A 22,678-nucleotide genomic window follows, 5' to 3' on the forward strand; every position below is an offset into this window, starting at 1 on the left:
CCTTGTTTCATCTCAAATCATGTTGACTGAAAAAACTTCTTCATAGAAACTACATGAAAGACATTCATCAACCAAGACTCTCAATGATCTATTTCTTTTCTTTTGATGTCATTCCTTAGAGAGAACATACTCCCTCACGTTATGACCTTTCTTTCATCTTACGGGTCACAAGTACCCAGCCATTCGCTTTCACGAATGAAAGCATAAAAACTTTTAGTCTGAGAAAACTTAGCCAATAATCAACAACAATGGGCATAAAAATAACCCTACGTTGGTCTGGTTAAAAGAAATGCACATTAAAATTTTGAAACTTTCTTTTATATTCTAAATCATCGTTGTGGCAGAATTAGAATAAACATCATCCTTCTACATTAATTCCATATCACCGTTGGGCGGAAATGGAAATAATGCATATAACTCATAAACAATGTGACTTTCTAAGAATTAATCATCATCAACAACTTTATTGCAGCGGGAACAAGAGCATTTCTTGATCTTTATCCGTTCTCTAAAAATTGATCACTTTGATACAAAATTTATTAGAGATTTTAACTTTGAACATAAGGCTCATAAAATTATAGCACTGTTATCATCAATGTTGGTCAGAAAATAACAATACCATATTTTAACTTTAAAACAAATATCTTTCTTTTGTCATAGTGGAAACTATCTGCATCTTATTTCACCCAGAGGGGAAAAACATTGCTAAGAACATTTCTTCCAATTAAATTTTCCTGTTGATTCCAATTTAATTGGAGGATAAAAACTTTTACTTTGCAGCGTAAACTTTATAATATTCTATTCAAAAATAATTCTGTACTTTTTTACTCAATAAGCAAATTTAACCGGTTGGTTAAAAAATGCATTAAAGAATCAACAATTTAATCTTTTACTTTAGTTCTATTCACTTTTAAAAGAGCACCTTCAAATTTCAATAATAAAACATGATCGTGTTATTAACAACGTTGGTCATAAAAATAACATAATCATATTCATTTTAATATTCACTTTAACATGCTCTTAAAAACTTAATTCTATCAAAATTTTATTTTCTTTGTAAAAGAGCACTATTAATTATTTACGCAGCGGAAAAAATATGAATAAAAAATTCATGAAATTTTTACTTTTTACAGAAACATTTCTTTGATCAAATAAAAATCCATGAACTTTATTATTTTCTTTATAAAATTCATGAACTTCCCTTTTTCTTTTCAGTAAAATTTTTGTCATTTTTTCTATTTTCTAAATAAATATTCGTTGGAATTTTTTTTGCATAGAAACTATATATAAGATCTGCCCAAAAGCTGGACAAAATTCATCAAAACTCTGCTGTGTAACAAAATAGCAGAGAAACCCCCCTTTTTTTGTGGTGTATGCAGCCTACAGTCTGCTACTGCGGGCCGCGCGGTTGTGGCCCGAGCGACGCGGCCCATGGCCTGCGCGCTGCGGCAGCCGGCCTCAGCCCAGCGCGTGGGCTGCGCCCGCGGCGGCGGCCTTGGCTTCTTTTAAGCCCAGTGGCCGAGCAGCGGGTTAGGTTATCGATCTGGGCCGTCCGATTTCATCCGACGGTCGACCGCGCCTCTCGCTAGAACAAAAACGAGCAGCCCGGCCACCCGATCGAAACCCTAGCCTCCTTTCGATTCTTTCTCTCCGCCTCGCGCGCCCCCGCTCTCTTCTCGCGCACTCCGGCAGCGGGCAACCGCGCCGCGCCGGTCGCCGGTGACGGCGACGAGCGCCACCGCGCCGCGCTGCGCCATGCGAGCCTCCTCCTTTTCCTTCCTCTGTTTCTCCCTGTCTCCCGCAACAGAGAGCGTGAGAGAGAGCAGAGAGGCACAGCCCGCCTAACCGATGCGGCGGATGGGGCCACCCCGGCCACCGGCGACGGCGACGAGCCGCGCTGTGCGAGCCTTCCCTTTCCCCCTTCCTTTCTCTTTTTCACCCATCCACCACCTCCTTCTATTGGAGAGAGCCGTGAGCTACGGCGGCGCCCTCCCTGTCCGCTTTGCCGGCGTGCGCGAGCACCTCGATGGTGAACGCGCCGCCGTCAAACGGCTCGGTGGTGGTGCATGTACTTTGCCCCTGTGAGAGGGTAGTTCTTCGTCCCTGTCGCCTCGGCTTGCCGATGCGCGACGGGATCGAGAGGAACAGGCGCGGCCTTACGGCGGCGCTCTTTGTCGGTGAGGCCCGAGGCCATACTCCGGTGAACTTTTGTGGTTCTTTTGTTTGCTTTTCTCTGCCCTGCTAGAGTTCTTTGGGGGGGGGGGCGACTTTTTTCTTTGTGATCTATTTCAACCGAAAAATTCTATACCCAACCTGTCTGATACCATTGATAGATAACTGGATCGGTTAGGGTTAGGAATTCACGGTGAACCTATCTTCTCCTTGTCCAGATGAGGAACTCCCGGTGCTGGCCATGGTGACGGTGGCCGGTGAAGGCAGAGAGTGGATCGCGGTGGTGGTGGAGCTTCCTGTCGGCCTAGCGCAACCCTAGATCGGATTGGTGTGTCGGTGGTGTTGTGGTGCACGGTCAACCTCGTGATGCGTGCCCCGGCACCCCACCTCTTTATATTGCGCTGGCGACAAGGGCTCACCAACCATGGTTTTTCAGCCCGTTGGGTTGGAACAGGAGAGAGATCAACCTAATAGTGAGATGTATCCATATTTGGGTCTGCGAATTTCATTGTGACTGATCGGTTTTATGTCCATGAGAAATAATTTTGTAGAATATTTTGGGGGGGGGGTCATATGATGTATTTTAAAGTTATGAACTAATTTATGTGTTATGTATACGGAGCTTATGGAGTTCAGTATCCATCGGTTGACTGCTACAGGAGCAATTGGAGTGTTCCATGAACCTCTTGGCCATGCATTGTATGAATGCAATTTTGGAGTCAAGGAAAATACTTGTCTCAAGTCTGCAGAAAGTAACCAGTGCAAATGTTGTATACCATTGCATTTTTTTTCCTAATGAAACTACTAATTGAAACAGTTCCCATCTTCTACAGGTACAGGGCTGGGTTCCGTTGGAAGTCATCTGCAAGTGTGCCACCTCTCATGATGGATTCTTCTCATGGTGGGGATTCGGTCTGAAGGTGGAAGCATTGCTCCAGAGTCACTCAAAGTCTCTGTACGTTTTTCATATCCATTCATTGGTCCTAATTATGTAACAAAAATACTTGAATTTGGTTTTCCGTCCTTCGACCCCTTCCACTTTGCCTCTAAACATTAGAATACTTCACATTCTTCTTGCCTTTTTTTATTCATCTCCTTAGTTGGGTTGAAAACTCTCTTGCAGAAATTTGGCAACAAATATATTTGAGGAAAGAATACGAACACCATTTTTGTCGTTGCACACCTGGACTCTCATGGATATCTGGGAATGAGCACTTCCTATTCAAAATTCACTTGCAGAATCAACTCAATGGTATGTAATTTTTGCTGCAGCAATATGAGCAAATATTATATTCTTTGGGATAGTTGCTGATGTTTTTTCTTCACATGAAAAGCTTAGTAATGATCTAAGGTAGGGTTCCCGTGTCACTTGTTAAATAAACGATTCAGTTTCAGCTAGACTATTCTTTGCTACATCACACTTATACTTCCGCTGCCCAGACGATATGCATTATTAATTGCCACTAAATTAGGCATCAAAAGTAGTTTGTGGCTCAGGTGTTAAATGTTCTTCATGCACATCAAGTTGTCCTAAATTTTGGTGGAATTAATTTCTCTAAAACAACCTTCTGACTAAGTTGTACTAAATCAGCGACACTTATTTTGGGACGGAAGGAGTACTAAACATAATGTTTTTGCTGCTTATTGATATTGCTAATCTTTTCCATGAATGTTTCTCACTCTGGTATCTTCGATAGTTTACCTGCTTTGGCTCAGACAAGATATACTTATAAAGCAAATTATTTCATATACTAAAAAATTGTTCCTTGTGTTATCCGAAATCATCTCATGCCGAAACCTATCTTTGGACTAAGCTGCAACTAACAGCTTTTATTCTGTATTAAATCAGCTATCAACAATATCCACACTACCGTATTTATTGTGCTTTTTAGTTGCCTTAGTAGTGGTATAGTTCACATGTCCATGTCCATTTTGCAGAAGGTCCATATGTTGAACTTCTGTTTAAGAATCTGCTAATGACGGTGTGTAGAACTGCGGCTTCCTTGCAAGGACTGCTCGCTGTCACTCTTTTGGCAATCTTGCTGAAGATTGGATCGCCAGTGTGCCGTTATTTTATTTGTGGAGCTGTAAGGCTTGGGACTGAGGCAGGAGCATTCCCCCAAGGAAAATCAAGTTTTATTGGGAGGTCATATGTTGTGGATGTCACCATATCGTGTATTTTCCTTCGTTGAGGTTATATTTCATTTCAGGTTCTAGAATCTTATCCAAAAGGCAGTGTTGTTTTTATGGATTTTGTTAAGCTTTGTCTTACGACACTTCATGGCAGTGTTCACTGTCAAATCCTGTAGGAAATATGGCTGACTATGGATGCGCACATGTGATTGATGTTCATTCATTTTGCAGCACTACTAGCTTCGCCACACACACCACCTGTGAGATGGTTCTGCCTGTAGAGATGTACCTATAATGAACTATAAATGAGATTGATTGTGATTCATTTTACAACAGTACTAACATAGCCACTTACACCACCGGATGTTATCATGGTAATCTCGTAGTCATGAGGAAAAGGCGCCTTGGTGGCGAGTGTCATGGTTTTTTCCTTTTCACGTGTTTTGATCACTTCATTGGTCAACGTAGGAGTGTGTGTGCGCCTTAATGCCTGTGTATTTTTGGTTGAAAACATGATTGGTACTTGGGACAGTTTTGATGTGAAAACACTAAGGTTAAGCAAGTGCCTTTTTTTAGCTGTATAATAAATCATGTGGTATCCATTTATGACTGGGCTGGTGCAGTTGGACGTTACTGACTTCGTGGACGGAGACGCTCAGATCGGCTCAGAAAAATGACTGAGCCGTTCGAGGCCTACCTGATCCGCATCTACAGTTGTAGCTTCCGTCTCATTCAATGCGTATCAGGTCTGAGCTTATTTTAATTCAGCATATGTGATATACGGACGGAAACCACTGCTGATGGCACGGATCTAAATGTGAGTGTACGATGCTGATTTTGGAAGCATCTGAGCCCGAGCTTAGAAATGAATATCCGGTTTTAGCCCTGTATATTTGTAATTTTATAATATAGATCCAACTACTAGTGCTGTAATAAGTACTTGTCATGTTTAGATTCTATATTTATGTATTTAAGGTTGTACCCGATTGTATTGTTTATTGATCTTTTAGACAATATGATATATATGAATTATATGTTCAATGTGTTTGCACTTTGCAATCCCTACAACATATACACATGGTACAACATATTATTTTGCAATGGAGATCTTTATTAATTCATCTTAATTAAGTCTGAAATGCCTTTAAAAGGCACTAAATCGACTTGATTCGAGCAGAATTATCATGCAAAATAAAATATCAATTCACCATCAATTAAGTCTAGAAAAAAACTTGGAAAGCACAAAAATTGACTTAATTCGAATTGAATTGATATGCAAAAAGAAAATTGTGAAGTTACCATCTCAAATTTATATATGGGATCACAAGGTAATGTGGCATCTACTGCGCAATATGCAGATTATCCACTACATTTTGTCAAAATTGACATTATGACTACCTTCATAGTGCTTTTCCATATATTTTAATCATATAATAACATAAGGTACTAAGACCAAGACATCTACTGACTATAGTCAGATTATGTTTCTTAGTACTGCGAGATACACCTGATAATAGATGTAATTATCTCCAAAGTGTTATCATAGATGATTTGAGATCTGCATTCAAGTCTTCACTTGAACTCACAACTTTGCAAAATTTTGTTACAACATTACCATGATGACTTCTAATTTACTGACAAGTAAATAAAATAAAAAGTTTATGGTTTGAATCCCATGTAAGCCAAGATGACCATAATTCGAGGAGCAAACTCTCGACGGTCACAACTAAATCTACATGGCATATGGATGTTGAGGTCAATAATGTGTCTCATGGAATTATAGCAGCACGTCAACCACCCCATGGTGCATGCCCTGCTAGCAAATCAAAATTATGAGTCAACATGTGGCAAGTTATCAATAAGGTATGAACATCATGAGGAAATCATCTTGCCTAAAGCAAATCATGATTGAACACATCTTCGACTCCAAGGTTTGCAAAAACAACCCACATTATGGTGAAAATAGAAGACGTTGTCTACTATCTTTCTTGTTAATAGGATCTTAATTATAGCAACAATATCGTGCAAAAGATGCCTAGTTTATCTCCGATCTTCTGAATTTACTACTCTAGAAGGAGAAAAGTAATGAAATCCTTAGGAATCATCATTACAACCATGTCAGTGTTTCTCCTCTACATGTTGTATATGCACATTTTCGGGATATCAAGTTTGATGGCTCTCCTAGAAGTCAATCAACAAACTGCAAAGGGAAATGCAAATGCAACAAGAAGCACAAGCCACATGCATCGGATCGTGGGAAAGGCACTACAAAGACGAAGTTTCTTAAGAACTAATCTTTGTCAAAAATGTGTATGCTACCAGCATCCCGCAAAATGCCATACCCTACGACATATGATCAATTTGTTCAAACTATCCATGATCGATCCGCTGAAGGGTAAAGATATGAAGCACGCTGCAATCTTCAATCTGACTGTATCAAGGAAGCTATTGTTCACAACATGTGACAACAAAGCACTCCAACAGTCATGAAATCCCATCAACAAGGAGAACATGGTCATCAAATATGCTTTGCATGACATGTTTTCGAGATTTCACTAGTCTCCAAACTCCTTATTAACATCCATTTATTGTTGTAATAAATACATTGTTGTTGGTGTCATTATATATTGTTCATCACAATATAATGTATCAGCACTTGGATACAAATTCATTTGTATGTATTCCATATATCTAATAAAGATTTTCGTATTGAGAATCTTCAAAACTATATATAGATTTCTATGAGAGTCAATCTGATGAAATAGTATAAGTGCCTTGTGAACATATGCACCACGAACTCTATACTTAGGGCAGTAAAAAAAGATTTACACTCTCTCTAAGAGAGAAAGAGATATTATTACAATCGGTAGACGCGATGATGTAATTATTGGTTCCATTCGAATCATATTATTGTCCCTATGGATATTCAAGAACCATCAAGGATTTCTTTACTGAGTCCAGGTTCAACTCGTATCCCACTAAATTATAGAGGTATCTGTCAAAATAGCTTCTATATAGAAACTCATGATGACAACAAAGAGAAATATATTCTCTTTACCATATGCAACAGATATAAAAGCACATTCTCTGTGTATCATCAGAATTGCACTATACATACTACAAAACCCGTAGCACATGTTGCATACAAGATAGTTTCTAGAATGTTATTTACATGACAAACTTGACACACTCACCTTGGTCATTCTGACATTGACTTGAAATGAAAACTATCAGCAATTCCATTAATCATGCCTAAAATGATGCTAAGTTCTAGCAATATTTGGATTTTATGTGCACTACATGTGACAAGGAAAGCTAATTTTAAGGTCCACACACCTTAAAGTGTTTAACCACTCAGATTCCTTGAACGCATCAAGCCAAGGTAAATGGTACTTCTCAACCATTGATTGGACTATTCAGTTTGTTCCATGGTTCTAAAAGGCACATCTACATGATGGTCTTCTGTGTGCATCTACCCACATGAACCATTGACTCATTATCCTGAAGGTCAATTTCAATGAAATTCGAATGGACAATGTTGCAAATCTCTTTGCGTGCCATGAACATGGCCCTGTGATGTAAATTAAGCACTTTGCCCCATATGTCCGGTTTCAAAATGGTTTGGTAACATCCTATATCCAAATAATTAAGCTCATTGCATGATCTTTACTTCGGAATTGTAGCTTACCAACTTGATTGGAGTCATGCGGTTTTACACACCGCTGACTTAATTCAACTGTAACATACTACATATCATAGTACACCCCCTCTAAAACTAGTACGTGCAAACCAAAAGTATTTCTCATTTGCGATAATTCGGTTCCATACCGATATCACCACCATAGCATACATCACTGGCCTTCACAAAAAAAATTGGGATCTATGTGAGGAATAACTGTATTTCCGTCAACTATAAATACCTTAAGCCCCTCTCAGGGGGAGTTATTCATGGCTAGTATGCTCAGTGAGGTACATTTCCAGGCATTATGGGGAGATTTTAAGTACCAAAAAGAATGCCGGGAAATCACTTGGAATGTTCAACACATTTCTACCTCAAATCCACGTACTCAAAGATCTAAACACAATGTTTAGAATATTTGCAGCACATTGCAAATAACCTACCAATCCCATTTACCGACTATAATGGTGTCACAGAATCCTATAATCCTACAAAAATGCGCCCAAGAGAGTGGAGGTACCAACAAAAACCACTCAACTCCCCATTCAAAACAAGAAGGGTAGAAGTACGACCACAATACATCAGGATTCAGCTTTCCGGAAGCAACAAAGGATATTGAGGCCTCTGACTCGGTAAATGCAAGTCAACTTCACGTTGATAGACACCTCATGGGTAGTATACACCCAATAAGAGGGAAACCTCCATAACCCAGCTCAACAGTGCACACAATGTCTGGGACATTGGAAACCTAGACTCAACCGTATTGGGAAACACGAAGAGTCATCAAAGGTAACAAGATTTCACCAAAATTTTATACATTCTGGAGAATCATATAAATGAAATCCTACAACTGTCGACATAAATTTCTCATGATTGCAAACAACCTTTATAATGATCCGGATCCAAAGACCATGGCCATGGCAGAGTTTAAATAATACTAGCTCGGACTGGACTCAAACAAAGGATGCAATCCAAGAAGAAATAGCCTCGCTCAACAAAAGGAAGGTATTCACAAAAGTAATACCTACACTAGTTTTCATCCTAAAGTGGAATAAGAACATAAATGTGGTGAATAGCAAGGCTTGTAGCATAAGGGTTCACGCAGATACCCAAATCGATTCTCCATACACAAGTGAAATCATTTTCTGATAACTTATCTCAATGGCAGTGCAAAGCATCTATTTATACAATTGATAGATGTAGTGACCACATATATTAATGTGTCACTTGATTCAGACATATAAGTTCCTCATGGGAATCCCAATTCTGAATCCAAAATGAAAGTGCAACATGTTTTGTGTAAACTCAATAAGTCACTACATGACTTATAATAGTCGAAATAAATTTGGTAGAATCGACTTAGTGAGTTCCTTATGCAAAAGGATACTCCAATAGTGATTATTTCCCATGCGTGTTCATCAACAAATCCTCATTAGGATTCCACTATTAGTGCATGGTAATGATTATAACATCATTGACAACACACAAGATATTTATGAAGAACGTAGTCATCCATAGACGGAATTTGAGATGAAGGATGTAAGTAAAAACAAACTTTGCTTCAGCTACAATTCGAGCCCCTTCACTCATATATTATGATACACCATGTTGTCTATATCCAGAATATATTGGACATGAACAAGTCTTATCCATCTATAACTTTCATGGTTGTTCAATCTCTAAACGTAGAGAAAGATCCATTTTAAACCATGAGTAGATGGAAATAAGATATTGGAACCCAAGGTTCCATACTCTAGTGTCACTAGATCCACCAAACGCAATTGGTCTAAACTCGAGAATATCTTTTGATATCTCCAAGGCATCAAACACCTTGTCCTAATTTTCCAATTAAATATGGACACCAATATCATCGGATACATCGATCAGATCCGCACTATGTCAGATCATAGACACACGTCGTGTACTCACTTGATGTGATAGCCATCCTATGGAAGTCTTTAAAATAAATGTTAGTGGCTAGATCTACCAATCATTCTGAAAGACATGACTTCATATTAATATATGTTGCTTTACAGAATGATAAACCAGATGCAACATTCATGTGGAATTGGTTCTATCGAATTACCAACTATTATCTACAACGATAATAATACTTGTGTTGCTCAGATGCAAACGGGTTATATAATAAGCAATATCACTAAGCGTATTGCCCCAAATTGCATGGAACAGGGGGAGTCCCTTCCTGAAATATAACATATCCAAACATTGTATTATACTCTTTTTCCCTTTATGGGTTTACTCTCAAGGTTCTCATCAAGGTTTTTAATGAGGTAATATCAACACAAGAATATATGTCATACCTCCTATTTTTCCCCACCGGATTTTTTAACAGATGTATACAAGGGATATTAATTGTCCTCTAAACTTACTAATTGAGTTTTGTCCTTTCAAGGTTTTCTCATATAAGTTATCAAGGAGACAATTACCATCATATGTCATATCATTTTCTCCTTATATTTTTCCCACTGGGTTTTAAAGGAATTTTCAATGACATATCAGATCACACTCTTTTTCCTTATGAGCTTTCTCTCGAAGTCTCTCCTAAAAGATTTTAATGAGGTGATATATGCAATACTTTCAACATTCCCCAATAGTGATTTTAAATGAAAGTATATCAAGCATATATATATTGTTCTCCAAACTCATCAACGAGTTTTTCTCCTTCTTCAAAGGTTTTTCTTGCATGAGTTATCAAGGAGACAATAATCATTATATGTTGCATCATTTTCTCCTTATTTTTTCCACTGGGTTTAAAGGAGTTTTAGCAACATATCTGCACTATTCTCTTCATATTTTTTCCATAGGGTTTTTGGAGGAGTTATACAAGATGATCAATTATAAACACTGGACTTTCCGAAGATGATTGATTACTAATACAAGACGGCGTTGTACAAAGGGGAGTGTTAGAAATAGATTATTTTGCCCAAAGTGCCATACGGACGCCTGTGTCCGTAGGGTCGCATCCCTTCTGTACGGACGCCTGTGTCCGGCGCCTCTTCCTTCGTTGGTGCTCTCTCGAGGCACCCCTCTACTTGTATATATACCCAATTGACATTAACAGCGGCGACAGGGGTGCAGCCTTGTGCGTTTTTTCTCTTTACCGTAGGACGACTTGTGTGTTGATTTGGGGAAAAGAAGCGTGATGGGATTGTTCCGTCTATACAGAGATATACTCCACCGTCTCAAATTGTCAAGTGGTGAAAAAAAAGTGTAAACAACGAACCGGACCGGACCAAGGACAAAAATCAGACAAGAAACGACAGCGTAGGAATTACCACAGGAACCCTTTAAGAAAAAGGAATTACCCAAAGAACTGGGAAATCACCACAGCCAGGCTAGCTTAGCCGGGCTTAAATTCTCTACTTATAAGTAGTACTTACTATATACTCCTATTTCACAGTACAAAAAAGTGCAAGCATTTATCACAAATAACACATCCGAAACTTACGTTTGCAAAAATATTTCACACTTATGGAACAATACTACTTACCCTCCCATACTCAGTACTCTACCTCCATCCTGGTTTATTGGTTCTTCGTATTTAGTGTCAAATTTTAATCATAAATTTAACTAACAAATTGTAAATGCATGCCACCAAAAATTATACCATTGGAAACTACTCCCTCCGTTCCTAAATATAAGTTTCCACTATGGACTACCATTTTAGAGTAGATTCACTCATTTTGCTTTGTATGTAGTCCATAGTGGAATCTTTACACAAACTTATACTCCCTCCGTCCCAAAATTCTTCTCTTAGATTTGTCTAAATACAGATGTATTAAGTCATATTTTAGTATTAAATACATCCGTATCTAGATAAATCTAAGACAAGAATTTTGGGACGGAGGGAGTATTTAGGAACGGAGGGAGTACGTTCAAATACAAATCCAATGATATAATTTTTTGTGACATGCTTTAACATTTTATTAGTTAACTTACGAACAAAATTTGACACAAAATACAAAGCGGGCCAGTAAACCAGGACAGAGGTGTACAATCTTAAAATATACATAACCGAAAAGGTTCACTAGTGAGCTTGCAGCTCAAGAGCAGTATGTTGACCAAGTAGCAACATGCTCTAAATTGGGGAACTGAATCCGGACGGCCGAAGACAGCATCCCCACATTGAGCTTGTGGGTGAGCGACACCTTCTCCTTCAATGTCCACTTCTGAACCGTTTGCTTGCAATTCTGACACACTAGACTCTTATAAAGTTTTATGCCCTCCAGACTCACCGCTGCTTCCATTACATTCCGGACAAAGCGCACAATGTTGTCATATGCTAGAAACCTCCCAAAGATTCTGACCTCAGCAAGGTTGCGATGCTTGAAATCAGATGCGGATGGTTCCCACTCTACTCCCTTGTCCTTCTCCTCGCTAAATGCATACAGTTTTCTCTGCTCCCCCGTTACCATTTCACATAAATGATCCCGCACCTGTATTTTGTTTTGTCAGATCAAAACAAAATTAACTGGCCACACCAAGTTTGAACTTCAAACTGAGACAATAAAAATGAGAATTGGATAATCGGTACAAGAGTTCACCACGATGCATAGTTCCTTAAGGCTGGGTGCCCCTTGGAGTATGAACATTATCCAAGTCAGATCGCATCCTTCAAAAATGTTATACAAATTCACACGCCTTAGTTTGTGGAACACCGGTAACAATTGTCTTCGACCTTCCGGTTTGACCCAAATCTGCAAAAGAGGGGAATAATGCAGAATTATGTTAACCAAATATAATGATTACAAGTTCCACCCCACATGGACAGCAAAACTTGTGCACATCACTGACAAAATTGAGGACCTTCACTAACCTTCTCGCTTTTGAAGTTCAAATGCAGATTGCTTATTGCTGTTTTACCAAGCAACTCACTTAACTTGAGCATCTTGTGCCAAGAAAAACCAGTATTAATGATGCTGACAGTCTGGAGCAGAGGGGCATAGCCAAGACAGAAGGGGTCATCTTGAGATCTAAATACATTAACTTTCAGTACTATGAGTTTTGGTACCCACTTTAGATCAATCCTCTTAATAATCCTACTGCAGGCAATCACTAGTTCACTGAGCTGTGGGTGCTCCACTTCCAGCAAAGACTCAATGCCCATATCACAGTGGTAGAGGCGGAGGAACTCCAATTGCTTGCATATACTGAAAATTTTCGGAAAGCCTGATTCGCCTAACCTCAAATTCTCTAGTGTGAGGCGTGCAAGACCACCAAATGTGACTGGACAAGAATCAAAGAATGACATGAACTGACTCCCATAAGTGAGCAGCTCATTATTGGTAAAAACATTGCGCAACTTCGTTAAGATTATAAACTCAACTGAAGCAACCTTTTGTGTTGCTATGGTGTTGGCAACAGTCTGGCCAATGAAAATGGACTCATCTCCCAAGTAGAATTCCATGCGCAACAGGTGAATACTGTATGGATTTCCCGCCCTCCTTTCAAGTATGCCCCTGGTTGCTTCCAGCATGGCAGTATTGGCCTGAAGTATATCATCTGAGGTTAACTTCCTCCCTTCGTGCTTGGGCTGAAAAGAACCAACCATTATAACAACCTTTGAGAGTATCGCAGGGATCTGCTTCCAACGTCTGGATAGGATGGTGGTTCGTGTGGCATCAGCAATATCAAGTCGCTCCACAATGTTGAGCAAAATGTCATCAGGCAACTTGCTGAGCATATCAACTTCATTATCCTACTACATTTGATATGGAAACAAATCAGAGTTGATTTCTTATTAGTATTTTCCACAAACAAAGATACAATTTTCAAACTTTCTCACAGAAAGACGCAATTTTGATTATAACTATTATACTTACCCACAAAACAATGCAATTTTGATTATACAGTTTTTATACTTTCCACAGAAATAATGAACACAAATTTGATTATACAAATTTTATACAACCTCTGTAACTTATGTACCAAAAACGTCTTACATCAAGTTACAGAGGGAGTACTTTCGAAGATACTGGCGCAATTTTGATACTTCCCACAAAAAAGGTGCCCTGTTTGGAAGCAATGTTTTGTTTTTTGAAAGCTCAGTATTCCGATACTATGGCTTTTGAGTTAATTACACCCATCATACATAATCTTGGAAACTAGTGAAAAGTGGTACACTAACTCTGGTTCAGATAACCAAACCACACAAAACTGTCTGAATCAACCCACAGGCCGACAAGTGTCATTGTTTCTTTATAAAAGAACCCTGAAGCTAATTGAATCTGCACAACAAAGGTCCTAGCCTTATAATCCCTAAATCTGCCGCTGTGTTGGTCGCAGCAGAGGGCGGCAGCAGCTGCGGCTTGAGCACAGCAACAGTCAGTCAAGCACACCCACCAAATGCAGCAGAAAGAAGGAGGCAGCCCGAGAGGGTCATGTTGCACGGACTGCCCGCCGCGGAAGAGCCTATCAACGGTGGGGGCAGGCGAGCCACGCTAGGGCGTCGGTGAGCAGCAATGGGAGCGAGCAGGGTGTGAAGAAGTCCCTCCGGTAGCAGCAACAGGAGACTGAGGCAGTGGGCGCGTCGTCAAGGCACTTTAGGTCATGCAACACGAGCCAGGCGCCGCCCTGGCCGCTGCAGTTCAGGGAGGTGGTGACCAATGGGTACAATGAGAAGTGGGTTTGGGCAGACCAGGAGGTACTGCCTCGCCGGTGAGGTGTACGGCAAGATGTTTAGATAAACAATAACGCTTAAGAAGGCCGCTTTCCATGTGACACGCGGAAGTGTGAGTGGAGGTTAAAGTGAGAGAGACAAGAGATTAAACAAACAACAGCAAAGAGCCAAATGAGAAGCTAGCTCCTCAATTTGGCTGGGCTACTATGAACGAACGATCACAACACCACACTAGAGATTAATTAGTCTTCCGGCCGCTGCACTGTATGGGCGCATGTATTGCCGCCGTTACATGGGCGACATGGTGGAGTGGTGCAAGTAATGGGTCGGCTAGGACACCACAGCCGTCGTCAATCTCCTCTACATCTGCTGCTGCGCCCTCCATGCGTGGGGCTCCTCTGACTACCTCAAGGATGTCGGCAAGGGTGGGACGTCAGACAACATGTCATGCACGGGCGGTGAGGCATCGACCAACACCAGTTAGGTGTTCACGCATGCCAGGGACTACGTCTTACGCAGTAGACAAAGGCATGCACGTACAACGCGACTGCCATGGTCGGCATGTTTGCCATGCTCACAAGGTAGCCGAGCGGGATTCCTTGGCGACGACGGCAACAATGCCGGCCAACGGGTTGGATTCCACGGCGCACACAAAAGCCACGAGAGGCGTCGGCACAACTAGGGTAAGGGAAGATGGCAGCGCGCTTGCCGCCACCTGCAGGAGACACAACCATGTGGCACTTGTAGTACTCGAACAGCCTCCGCAACCTGAACGAGAACAATCACAATGCCACAACAATGTGCCCACTACGATGCTCTTTCCGTTGCCGATTAGGTGGCTCAACCCCCTCCCACCTCCGCCGTCGCGGTTTCATTGGAGGGCTCCTCCATGGTGGGCAGGCCTTGCAACATGAACCTCTGGGTCGAGGGGCTGCTGCTGCATGTCCAGGCTGTTGGTCAGTGGAGGCTGAATCACATGGCGGTACGCTGCTGCTGGCGGGTGCGCTTGGCCGCGCTCCAGCTGTGCAGCCGCCCTCTTTTGCGGTCAACACAACAGTAGATATGGGGATTTTAGGATAGGACCTCATGTGACAAATTTGATTAGCTTCAGGGTATTTTTTGTTAAGTAACAACGACACGTACCAGCTAGTGTGTAGATTCAGACTGTTTTGTATGGATTCGTTATCTGAACCAGAGTTAGTGTATCACTTTTGTGGGGTTTTCAAGATTGTGTTTGATTTTATTATCTCCCAGAAAGTTCATGTATTGTGGGTGTAATTAACTCATGGTTTTTTTATAAATGAACTGTAGTTTATGGAAGCATCAGTTTTTTTTAAGTATTGGCATGTTTGGCAAACAACGTATAACATCATAACAAGCCACCACTAGACAGGGCTTCTGTTTTAGTTTCTTTAGTTTCTAAAAAGAGGTCCCAGCCTCTTTTTCTAATCTAAAATACTGCAAAAATACTACAGTTATAACACTACAATTTTAACTAGAGCCAAACAAAAGTATTTAAAACCATAGTTTAAAGAAACTGTAGTGTCCTTGAAATACTTTTAAAATACTTTGCAACCAAACACACCTAAAAGAGCATGGATTCAGATTATGATTCCTACCTTTTATTGATCCTTGATTTTGTTCGCGGCGAATTTGTAAGAGGATCTACCTAAAGTTAAAAAGGAACAGGAGGACGAACTCACCACAATGTTGAGGGAGGATTTGCTGAGGCCCTGCACGGATGATTTGGTCATCGATGTGGTGTGCAACTCGGAGATCAATTCCAAAGACCGGTTTCTGGATGTATCTAAAAAAGGACTGGTTTGATTGCGGATTTGCGACAGAAAAAGGGGAAGGCTTCGATTGCGGACTGCGGCTCGGGGAGGAGCCGCTTGATTGCTTCGATTGCCGGTTGCGGCTCGGAAAGGAGCTGCTGCTGCTGCTTCGATTGGGGACTGCGGCTCCCAAAGGGGGGTCTGCTTATTTGGTCGCCTCTTCGCAAGCACCACTCGATCCTCATACGAGGCCTTCGACGGCGACGGCGAGATGAGGCAGATCGGAAAACGGCAGGCGGCGGCGCATAACTGACCTCCGATCTCCTTTTCCTCTCTTAGTGGAACCCTAGGAGGGGGGTTCACCATTTTATATACGCGGCCTGCCTGCGATGGAGGAATGATGGGCTAGGCCGCGATGCAGGAATGATGGGCTAGGCCGCGATGTACGCTTGCAGCGTGAGGCCGACTTGGCTGATTTGTTTACGGTGCTATCTAGAATTTCTTAAATCTTCTAAAAAAAATTCTAGAAATTCCTAAAAAAAATCTATCTTTGCCTAAAAAAACTATCTATTTATCTATCTTTACATATATATATATATATATATATAGAAATATTACTCATCACCCAGGTTGCAGTTTAAGTTATTCTTCACCCGAGATAATCTTACGATCGCTTCATAAATATATTACGTTTGGAATACAAATAGTTACATTCATATTGATTCACTACGTAAAATTTGGTATAAGAAAACAAATAAAATAGGTTATAAAACTAGAAATATCACTTTTTATGTATGTTTTTACGTTTGTAACTTTACATAACATAAAATATTTTTTAGGCAAGTATATATTTTCTTACGTTCTCTTTTGACGTTTGAAATAAGATAAATTTTATGAAACCTAAAAATATGGTGCATTGATGTCAAAATAGAGAGGGGTGAAGAATAACTATTCCCCACCATATATAGAATAAGACTAAATTTGTATTCGGGGCGGCGGCGGCCCGAACGGGTAGGATGGCTTCCCGGATGAGCAGGGCAGTGCCCGGGGGCGGACGGAGCGGCAGCCGGGAGCGAGCCATGAAGGTTTTGATGGCAGTTGGACTCCCGCCAACGGTCTTTCGCATATACAGGACACCCTCGGGTTGACTCCGAAATCCTTATTTTCACATGTTCGGTGGGGATATTTTCCGCGCCCCTTAAAGAATTTTACAGGTCGGAGTCGTTTACGAGTTCTATTCGGGTCGTTTTTCCCGCCTAAAACTGTACACGGTGGTTATTTTACAGTTTCGTACGTTTTAAGGGGTTTGCTAAAGATACTCTTAAAACAGCTTCCACAAACAAAAACTACTATGTATCTAAAGGGATGGTCTTGAGCAGCACTGCAGTTGCTAAGCCACATCCATCAACAAGACAAACTCTTACTTTTGGATACTTTCTGTAAAATAATTCGCCACTTCCACTGAGTTGTTTTGCTGCCTGTGCCAGCAATATAAGGGATTAACTATTTGCCCTGCCCACTTTATGTGCACTAAACGTTGGCAACAGATTTGTTATTGTCCTATTAATTACATATAAACTACTCCCTCCGTTCCTAAATATTTGTCTTTTTAGAGATTTCAAATGGGCTACACATACGGATGTATATAGACATATTTTAGAGTGTAGATTCACTTATTTTGCTTTGTATGTAGTCAGTTGTTGAAATCTCTAGAAAGACAAATATTTAGGAACGGAGGGAGTAGAAGGAAGATAAAAGTTATCCCTACATCTGTTTTGTCATTATGCCCTAATATGTACTTCCTCTGTTTCTTTTTACTTTGCATATAAGATTTGATCAGAGTCAAACTTTGTTAACTTTAACTGAGTTTATAGAAAAAATATCAAGATTCACAATATGAAATCAATATTGTTAGAAGCATCATGAATTTTATTTTCATACCATATAATTTTAGTATTGTAGACGTTCATTTCTTTTTCCTATAAAGTTGGTCAAACTTTACAAAGTTTGACTTTAACAAGATCTTATATGCAAACTAAAAGAATAGATGGAGTATTAAGCAGTTCAAAAGTCAAATGTTGTGTTAAAGCACACAGAGAGAATTACGTTACAATAGCATGGCCATCGTACCTGCTTTAACAGTCCTAGACTGACCACTTGGAGGTCAGGAAAACCAGTACGTACTCGTGAAATCGGAGTACTAGCAAGCTAAAGTAGCCTTTGACCTGACTACCATTACACTGGACTAGTGCCGACGCGTCTGTTCTTCCAGTCTGGAACTCTGACACTAAGCAAAGAAATTTGTGGTCTCGTGTATACATGGGCACACACATGCACGACGCAACGCCCGGACGACTCGGGCTTGCTCAACAGAACACCAGCGGCTACTGCCCAAAACACCAACGGCTTGTGAACCAACCTGTGGTTGGATGGTTAGAGAAACTGCGGTATTCCCAGCCCATCAGGGTTCAAATTCTGGTGCTCGCATTTATTCCTGGATTTATTTCAGGATTTCCGGTGATGCACATTCAGTGGGAGGAGACGTTCCCGTCGACGACGAGGCACTTATGATGACTTCGTAAATCTCAAGATGATATGCCGACTCAGTCTTTCGGAGGTGCTCATAGGGGTAGGGTGTGCGTGTATGCGTTCATAGGGGTGAGTGTATGCGCGTGTATATGAGCGTTTGTGTCTGTATTGATGTTCAAAAAAAAACACCAACGGCCTCGGACTCTAATGTGACACACACGCGCCGGCACCGCGACACAAACGCACACACGCACATGGCACACCCGCCACGGTTTATTCCACAAGCACAAGACTAAACCAGTCCTTGTCGTGGTTTGATAGTCGGCGCTGCCGCATGAAGCTATCATTCATCCCCACAGACAGCAGGAGTGAGGTGATGGGCGGCCTCGTCGAAGAAGGTAATGCCGTCGTCACCTCGTTGAATCCCTCCAAACTAAACTAAGGATTAGGAAAAGATCAGCAGAAGGTGGCACCGTGGTGGCGTGGCCTCATCGGAGTATATCTATTAATTTTATTGCTAGTATATTGGGTCAAGTGCGACAAACAATTCGTCAATTTATGCAATTTTGTAGGGGGTAATGAAGCGTGTTTATAAAGTTTTGTAAGGGGTAATAAGCGGATCACTAGTTGGGTTAGAGGTAAGTGGAGGGGGCAAGAAAAAAATTGCAACAGGCTGCAATGATGGACCCGTGAATGACTGAAGCCTCTGGAGATTTGTGTGATGTAGGGATACTATGCGCCTCACGAATCCTGACAGGCGACAGCTACGGCTCAAGCTTTTATCCTGGTTTTGAGCATACTGTTTTGGTTCAGACTTGTGCAAGACTGGCGCTAGGCCAATTTGAAGAAAGTTGTGTTAACTAGAGGACATACACTAGGCGTGTTACACACACAATTGCTGCACGTTTGACCGAACAAACGGACACATGAACTGCTATTCTGGGACAGTGTTAAGATGGAAAGTATGGATGCACATTGCTATATTTGTGTGTATAGCAAACTAGGGTGCAGCCAAGACTGCCTTCTGAAACGAAAAGATTCAACTTTTCTAGTTGTGCTTTTGGGTGAACTGAAGGAAAGGTAACAAAACCACTGGTTATGTCTGAAGATTGATGTGTCAACTGTCGAAAATAGAGTGCAAAATTAAAGCTGGATTTTCAGAGAAATAATAGGACAGAAATCATTCGACACAATGGTGCATGTACAATTGAGATAATTGAGATCAGGTGAAAGAAATCTGATAAATCCATTTGATAACAATGCGTCTAATGCAGTACATGGCAATGAATATGTTGGTTACAACATGATACAAATGGTACCATAACTGAAGATACTGACATAACAAAAAATAGGACTACACACTACTAAACTTGATGCACATAACCAACGCAGGTCCTCCTCGCTGCCTCCCACATAACCAACACAGCGAAGGAAAGGCCGTTCATGGTCTCTAGAATTTGAAGACCGACGCCTAACATCCGGCTCGCTGCAGTCGCAAAGAAAAAAGGGGCTGTCACCGTCCATGGATGCTCCCCGGCAGCTAATTTGATAACCCAAATTTCCTTAACTGTAAAATAATCCATGCTGGCTGTAGGGCGTTGCTCGTTGCAAACGCGATGAATATGATGTCCGTGACATGGTATTAGTGCTGGTCAGAGAAACAAAACAAAGCACTGACAAATAGTATTGCACTTTGCCTAAAATGAGTGTTTGTTGTTCTCGCAACATCGAAAAAAGGTCCTGCATAGTCCGGAACTCTTTGTGTCAAACGGTGCCGTCCGGCCAGACAAACACATAGGCATGTGGTCTAGACTGCAGCTAGGCTATGGACCACCAAGCTAAAAGAGGAAATATGAGAGAGCTGCGGAAAATCGTTTAATTCAAAGATGGAAAGAGATAAAGCTTGCCTGGAACATGTCCAGATGCTGGATGGACGGCTTTGATTGTAGAGAGCATGGACTTACACAATACATAGACTTTTCTATCTCTCTCTCTTTGTCTCTCTCTCTCCATATATATGGAGAGAGAGAGAGAGAGATCAACTAAACATTGTGAAGATAAATCATGAAGACAAATCAATGTTGAAAACAAACCAAATGTGAAGACTATGCAAACATAACGCCAAGAGAAATGCTTCAATAAGAATTTGGTGGTGGCGTTACCCACCGTATAGGAAGTATTAGACCCAGACACGGCGCACAATTATCGTGGCGCTCCGAAGTCAGATTCCGCATTAATGTATTCACACTCAGAGGGTAAGTCTTCATTGATTGAAGATATACGTTACTTCGTGGGTTGCACATCTAAGTTGTCACGATGCATAAGCGTTTGGATGTGTGTCCAATTACAGGACACTTGGATTCTAAGATATTTAGCTCACACCGCAACTTGCAAAACATTTTCTCATCCAAGGGCTTAGTGAAGATATCTGCCAATTGCTCTTCAGTGTTGACGTGAATGATATTAATATCTTCCTTGTTGACATGATCTCTGAGAAAGTGATGACGGATCTAAATGTGCTTTGTCTTTGAGTGCTGAACTGGATTCTTGGAAAGCTTGATGGTGCTTTCATTGTCGCAGAAGAGTGGTGCATTCTTTGTGTTGATGCCATAGTCCTTGAGAGTTTGCTTCATCCATAGAAGCTGAGCACAACACGATCCAGCAACAATGTATTCAGATTCAGCAGTGGAGAGTGATACACAGTTCGGCTTCTTTGAAGACCAACAGATAAGTGATCGACCGAGAAAGTGACATGTTCCTAAGGTGGACTTGCGATCAACCTTGTCACTAGCATAATCAACATCAGAATACCCAATCAGATCAAATGTTGAGCCCTTTGGATACCATAATCCTATCGTTGGGGTGTAAGCCAAATATCGAAGTATTCGCTTCACCGCTAGGTGATGCAACTCCTTTGGTGCCGCTTGGAATCGGGCACACATGCAAACGCTGAGCATTATATCTGGCCTAGATGCACATAAGTAAAGTAAAGAACCAATCATGGAGCGGTATACCTTTTGATTGAACTCTTTACCATTGTCGTTAGGACCTAGATGACTTTTGGTTGGCATTGACGTTGTGTATCCTTTGCAGTCTTGCATTCCAAACTTCTTCAGGCAATCTTTAAGATATTTCTCTTGTGATATGAAGATGCCATTCATTTGCCGACGGATTTGAAGACCAAGGAAAAACTTCAGCTCACCCATCATGGACATCTGATATTGCTCTTGCATCATGTGCCCAAACTCATCACTGTATCTCTTGTCAGTTCAGTCGAAGATAATGTCATCCACATAGATTTGGTACACAAACAGTTCACCGTCATATGTCTTTGTGAAGAGTGTCGGATATAGAGAACCAGGTTTGAAGCCTTTGCTCTTCAGGAAGTCTTTGAGTGTGTCATACCAAGCGCGAGGAGCTTGTTTGAGGCCATACAGTGCCTTGTTGAGCTTGTATACCATATCAGGATGTTTTAGACCTTCAAACCAGGTGGTTGCGCAACATACACCTCTTCTTCAATCTTGCCATTGAGGAAGGCACTCTTCACATCCATTTGGTACAGAAGGATGTTGTGGTGGTTGGCATAGGCTAGCAGTATGCGAATGGCTTCAAGCCTTGCCACGTGAGCAAATGTTTTATCGAAGTCAATTCCTTCTACTTGAGTGTAGACTTGAGCAACTAGACAAGCCTTGTTTCTGACAACTTGACCATGCTCATCTTGTTTGTTGCGATAGATCCATTTGGTGCCAA

At 41.1% G+C, this 22,678-nt stretch overlaps 2 protein-coding genes across 10 annotated transcripts; one reads left to right on the forward strand and one right to left on the reverse strand.

Annotated features, from left to right (window-relative positions):
* Nucleotides 1-1,609: 1,609 nt before the first annotated feature.
* LOC123069387 (uncharacterized) lies at nt 1,610-4,635 on the forward strand. 8 transcript variants are annotated; one of them, XR_006432504.1, is made up of 5 exons: nt 1,612-2,177; nt 2,832-2,924; nt 3,006-3,127; nt 3,296-3,424; nt 4,111-4,635. XR_006432504.1 is itself a non-coding variant. In XM_044492236.1 (4 exons), exons 1-4 carry the CDS (start codon nt 1,849-1,851, stop codon nt 3,381-3,383), a joined length of 354 nt encoding a protein of 117 aa, XP_044348171.1. In that variant the 5' UTR covers nt 1,610-1,848; the 3' UTR covers nt 3,384-4,635. The 8 variants fall into 8 exon arrangements, 1 of the variants encoding a protein (XP_044348171.1); XR_006432506.1 differs by having other exon boundaries at nt 1,610-2,177; nt 2,391-3,127; XM_044492236.1 differs by having other exon boundaries at nt 1,610-1,899; nt 3,296-4,635.
* Nucleotides 4,636-11,875: 7,240 nt separating this feature from the next.
* LOC123069389 (uncharacterized) lies at nt 11,876-16,753 on the reverse strand. 2 transcript variants are annotated; one of them, XM_044492237.1, is made up of 4 exons: nt 16,328-16,753; nt 12,822-13,703; nt 12,550-12,702; nt 11,876-12,441 (listed from the first exon to the last, which is right to left on the reverse strand). In XM_044492237.1, exons 1-4 carry the CDS (start codon nt 16,376-16,378, stop codon nt 12,049-12,051), a joined length of 1,479 nt encoding a protein of 492 aa, XP_044348172.1. In that variant the 5' UTR covers nt 16,379-16,753; the 3' UTR covers nt 11,876-12,048. The 2 variants fall into 2 exon arrangements, with proteins under 2 accessions (XP_044348172.1, XP_044348174.1); XM_044492239.1 differs by having other exon boundaries at nt 12,822-13,706.
* Between the last annotated feature and the right edge of the window lie 5,925 nt (nt 16,754-22,678).

The sequence above is a fragment of the Triticum aestivum genome, chromosome 3B, assembly GCF_018294505.1.
Source record: "Triticum aestivum cultivar Chinese Spring chromosome 3B, IWGSC CS RefSeq v2.1, whole genome shotgun sequence".
In the NCBI taxonomy this organism is placed as follows: domain Eukaryota; kingdom Viridiplantae; phylum Streptophyta; class Magnoliopsida; order Poales; family Poaceae; genus Triticum; species Triticum aestivum.

Excerpts from the sequence above, each read along its gene's own strand:
- LOC123069387 (XM_044492236.1), top strand. The coding sequence starts at position 1,849 with ATGCGGCGGATGGGGCCACCCCGGCCACCGGCGACGGCGACGAGCCGC. Across the intron at positions 1,900-2,831 it reads CGACGGCGACGAGCCGCGCT|GAGCAATTGGAGTGTTCCAT; the intron begins GTGCGAGCCTTC and ends TGACTGCTACAG. Across the intron at positions 3,128-3,295 it reads CAGAGTCACTCAAAGTCTCT|AAATTTGGCAACAAATATAT; the intron begins GTACGTTTTTCA and ends ACTCTCTTGCAG.
- LOC123069389 (XM_044492237.1), bottom strand. The coding sequence starts at position 16,378 with ATGACCAAATCATCCGTGCAGGGCCTCAGCAAATCCTCCCTCAACATT. Across the intron at positions 13,704-16,327 it reads AATCCTCCCTCAACATTGTG|GATAATGAAGTTGATATGCT; the intron begins GTGAGTTCGTCC and ends CAAATGTAGTAG. Across the intron at positions 12,442-12,549 it reads TTAAGGAACTATGCATCGTG|GTGCGGGATCATTTATGTGA; the intron begins GTGAACTCTTGT and ends AACAAAATACAG.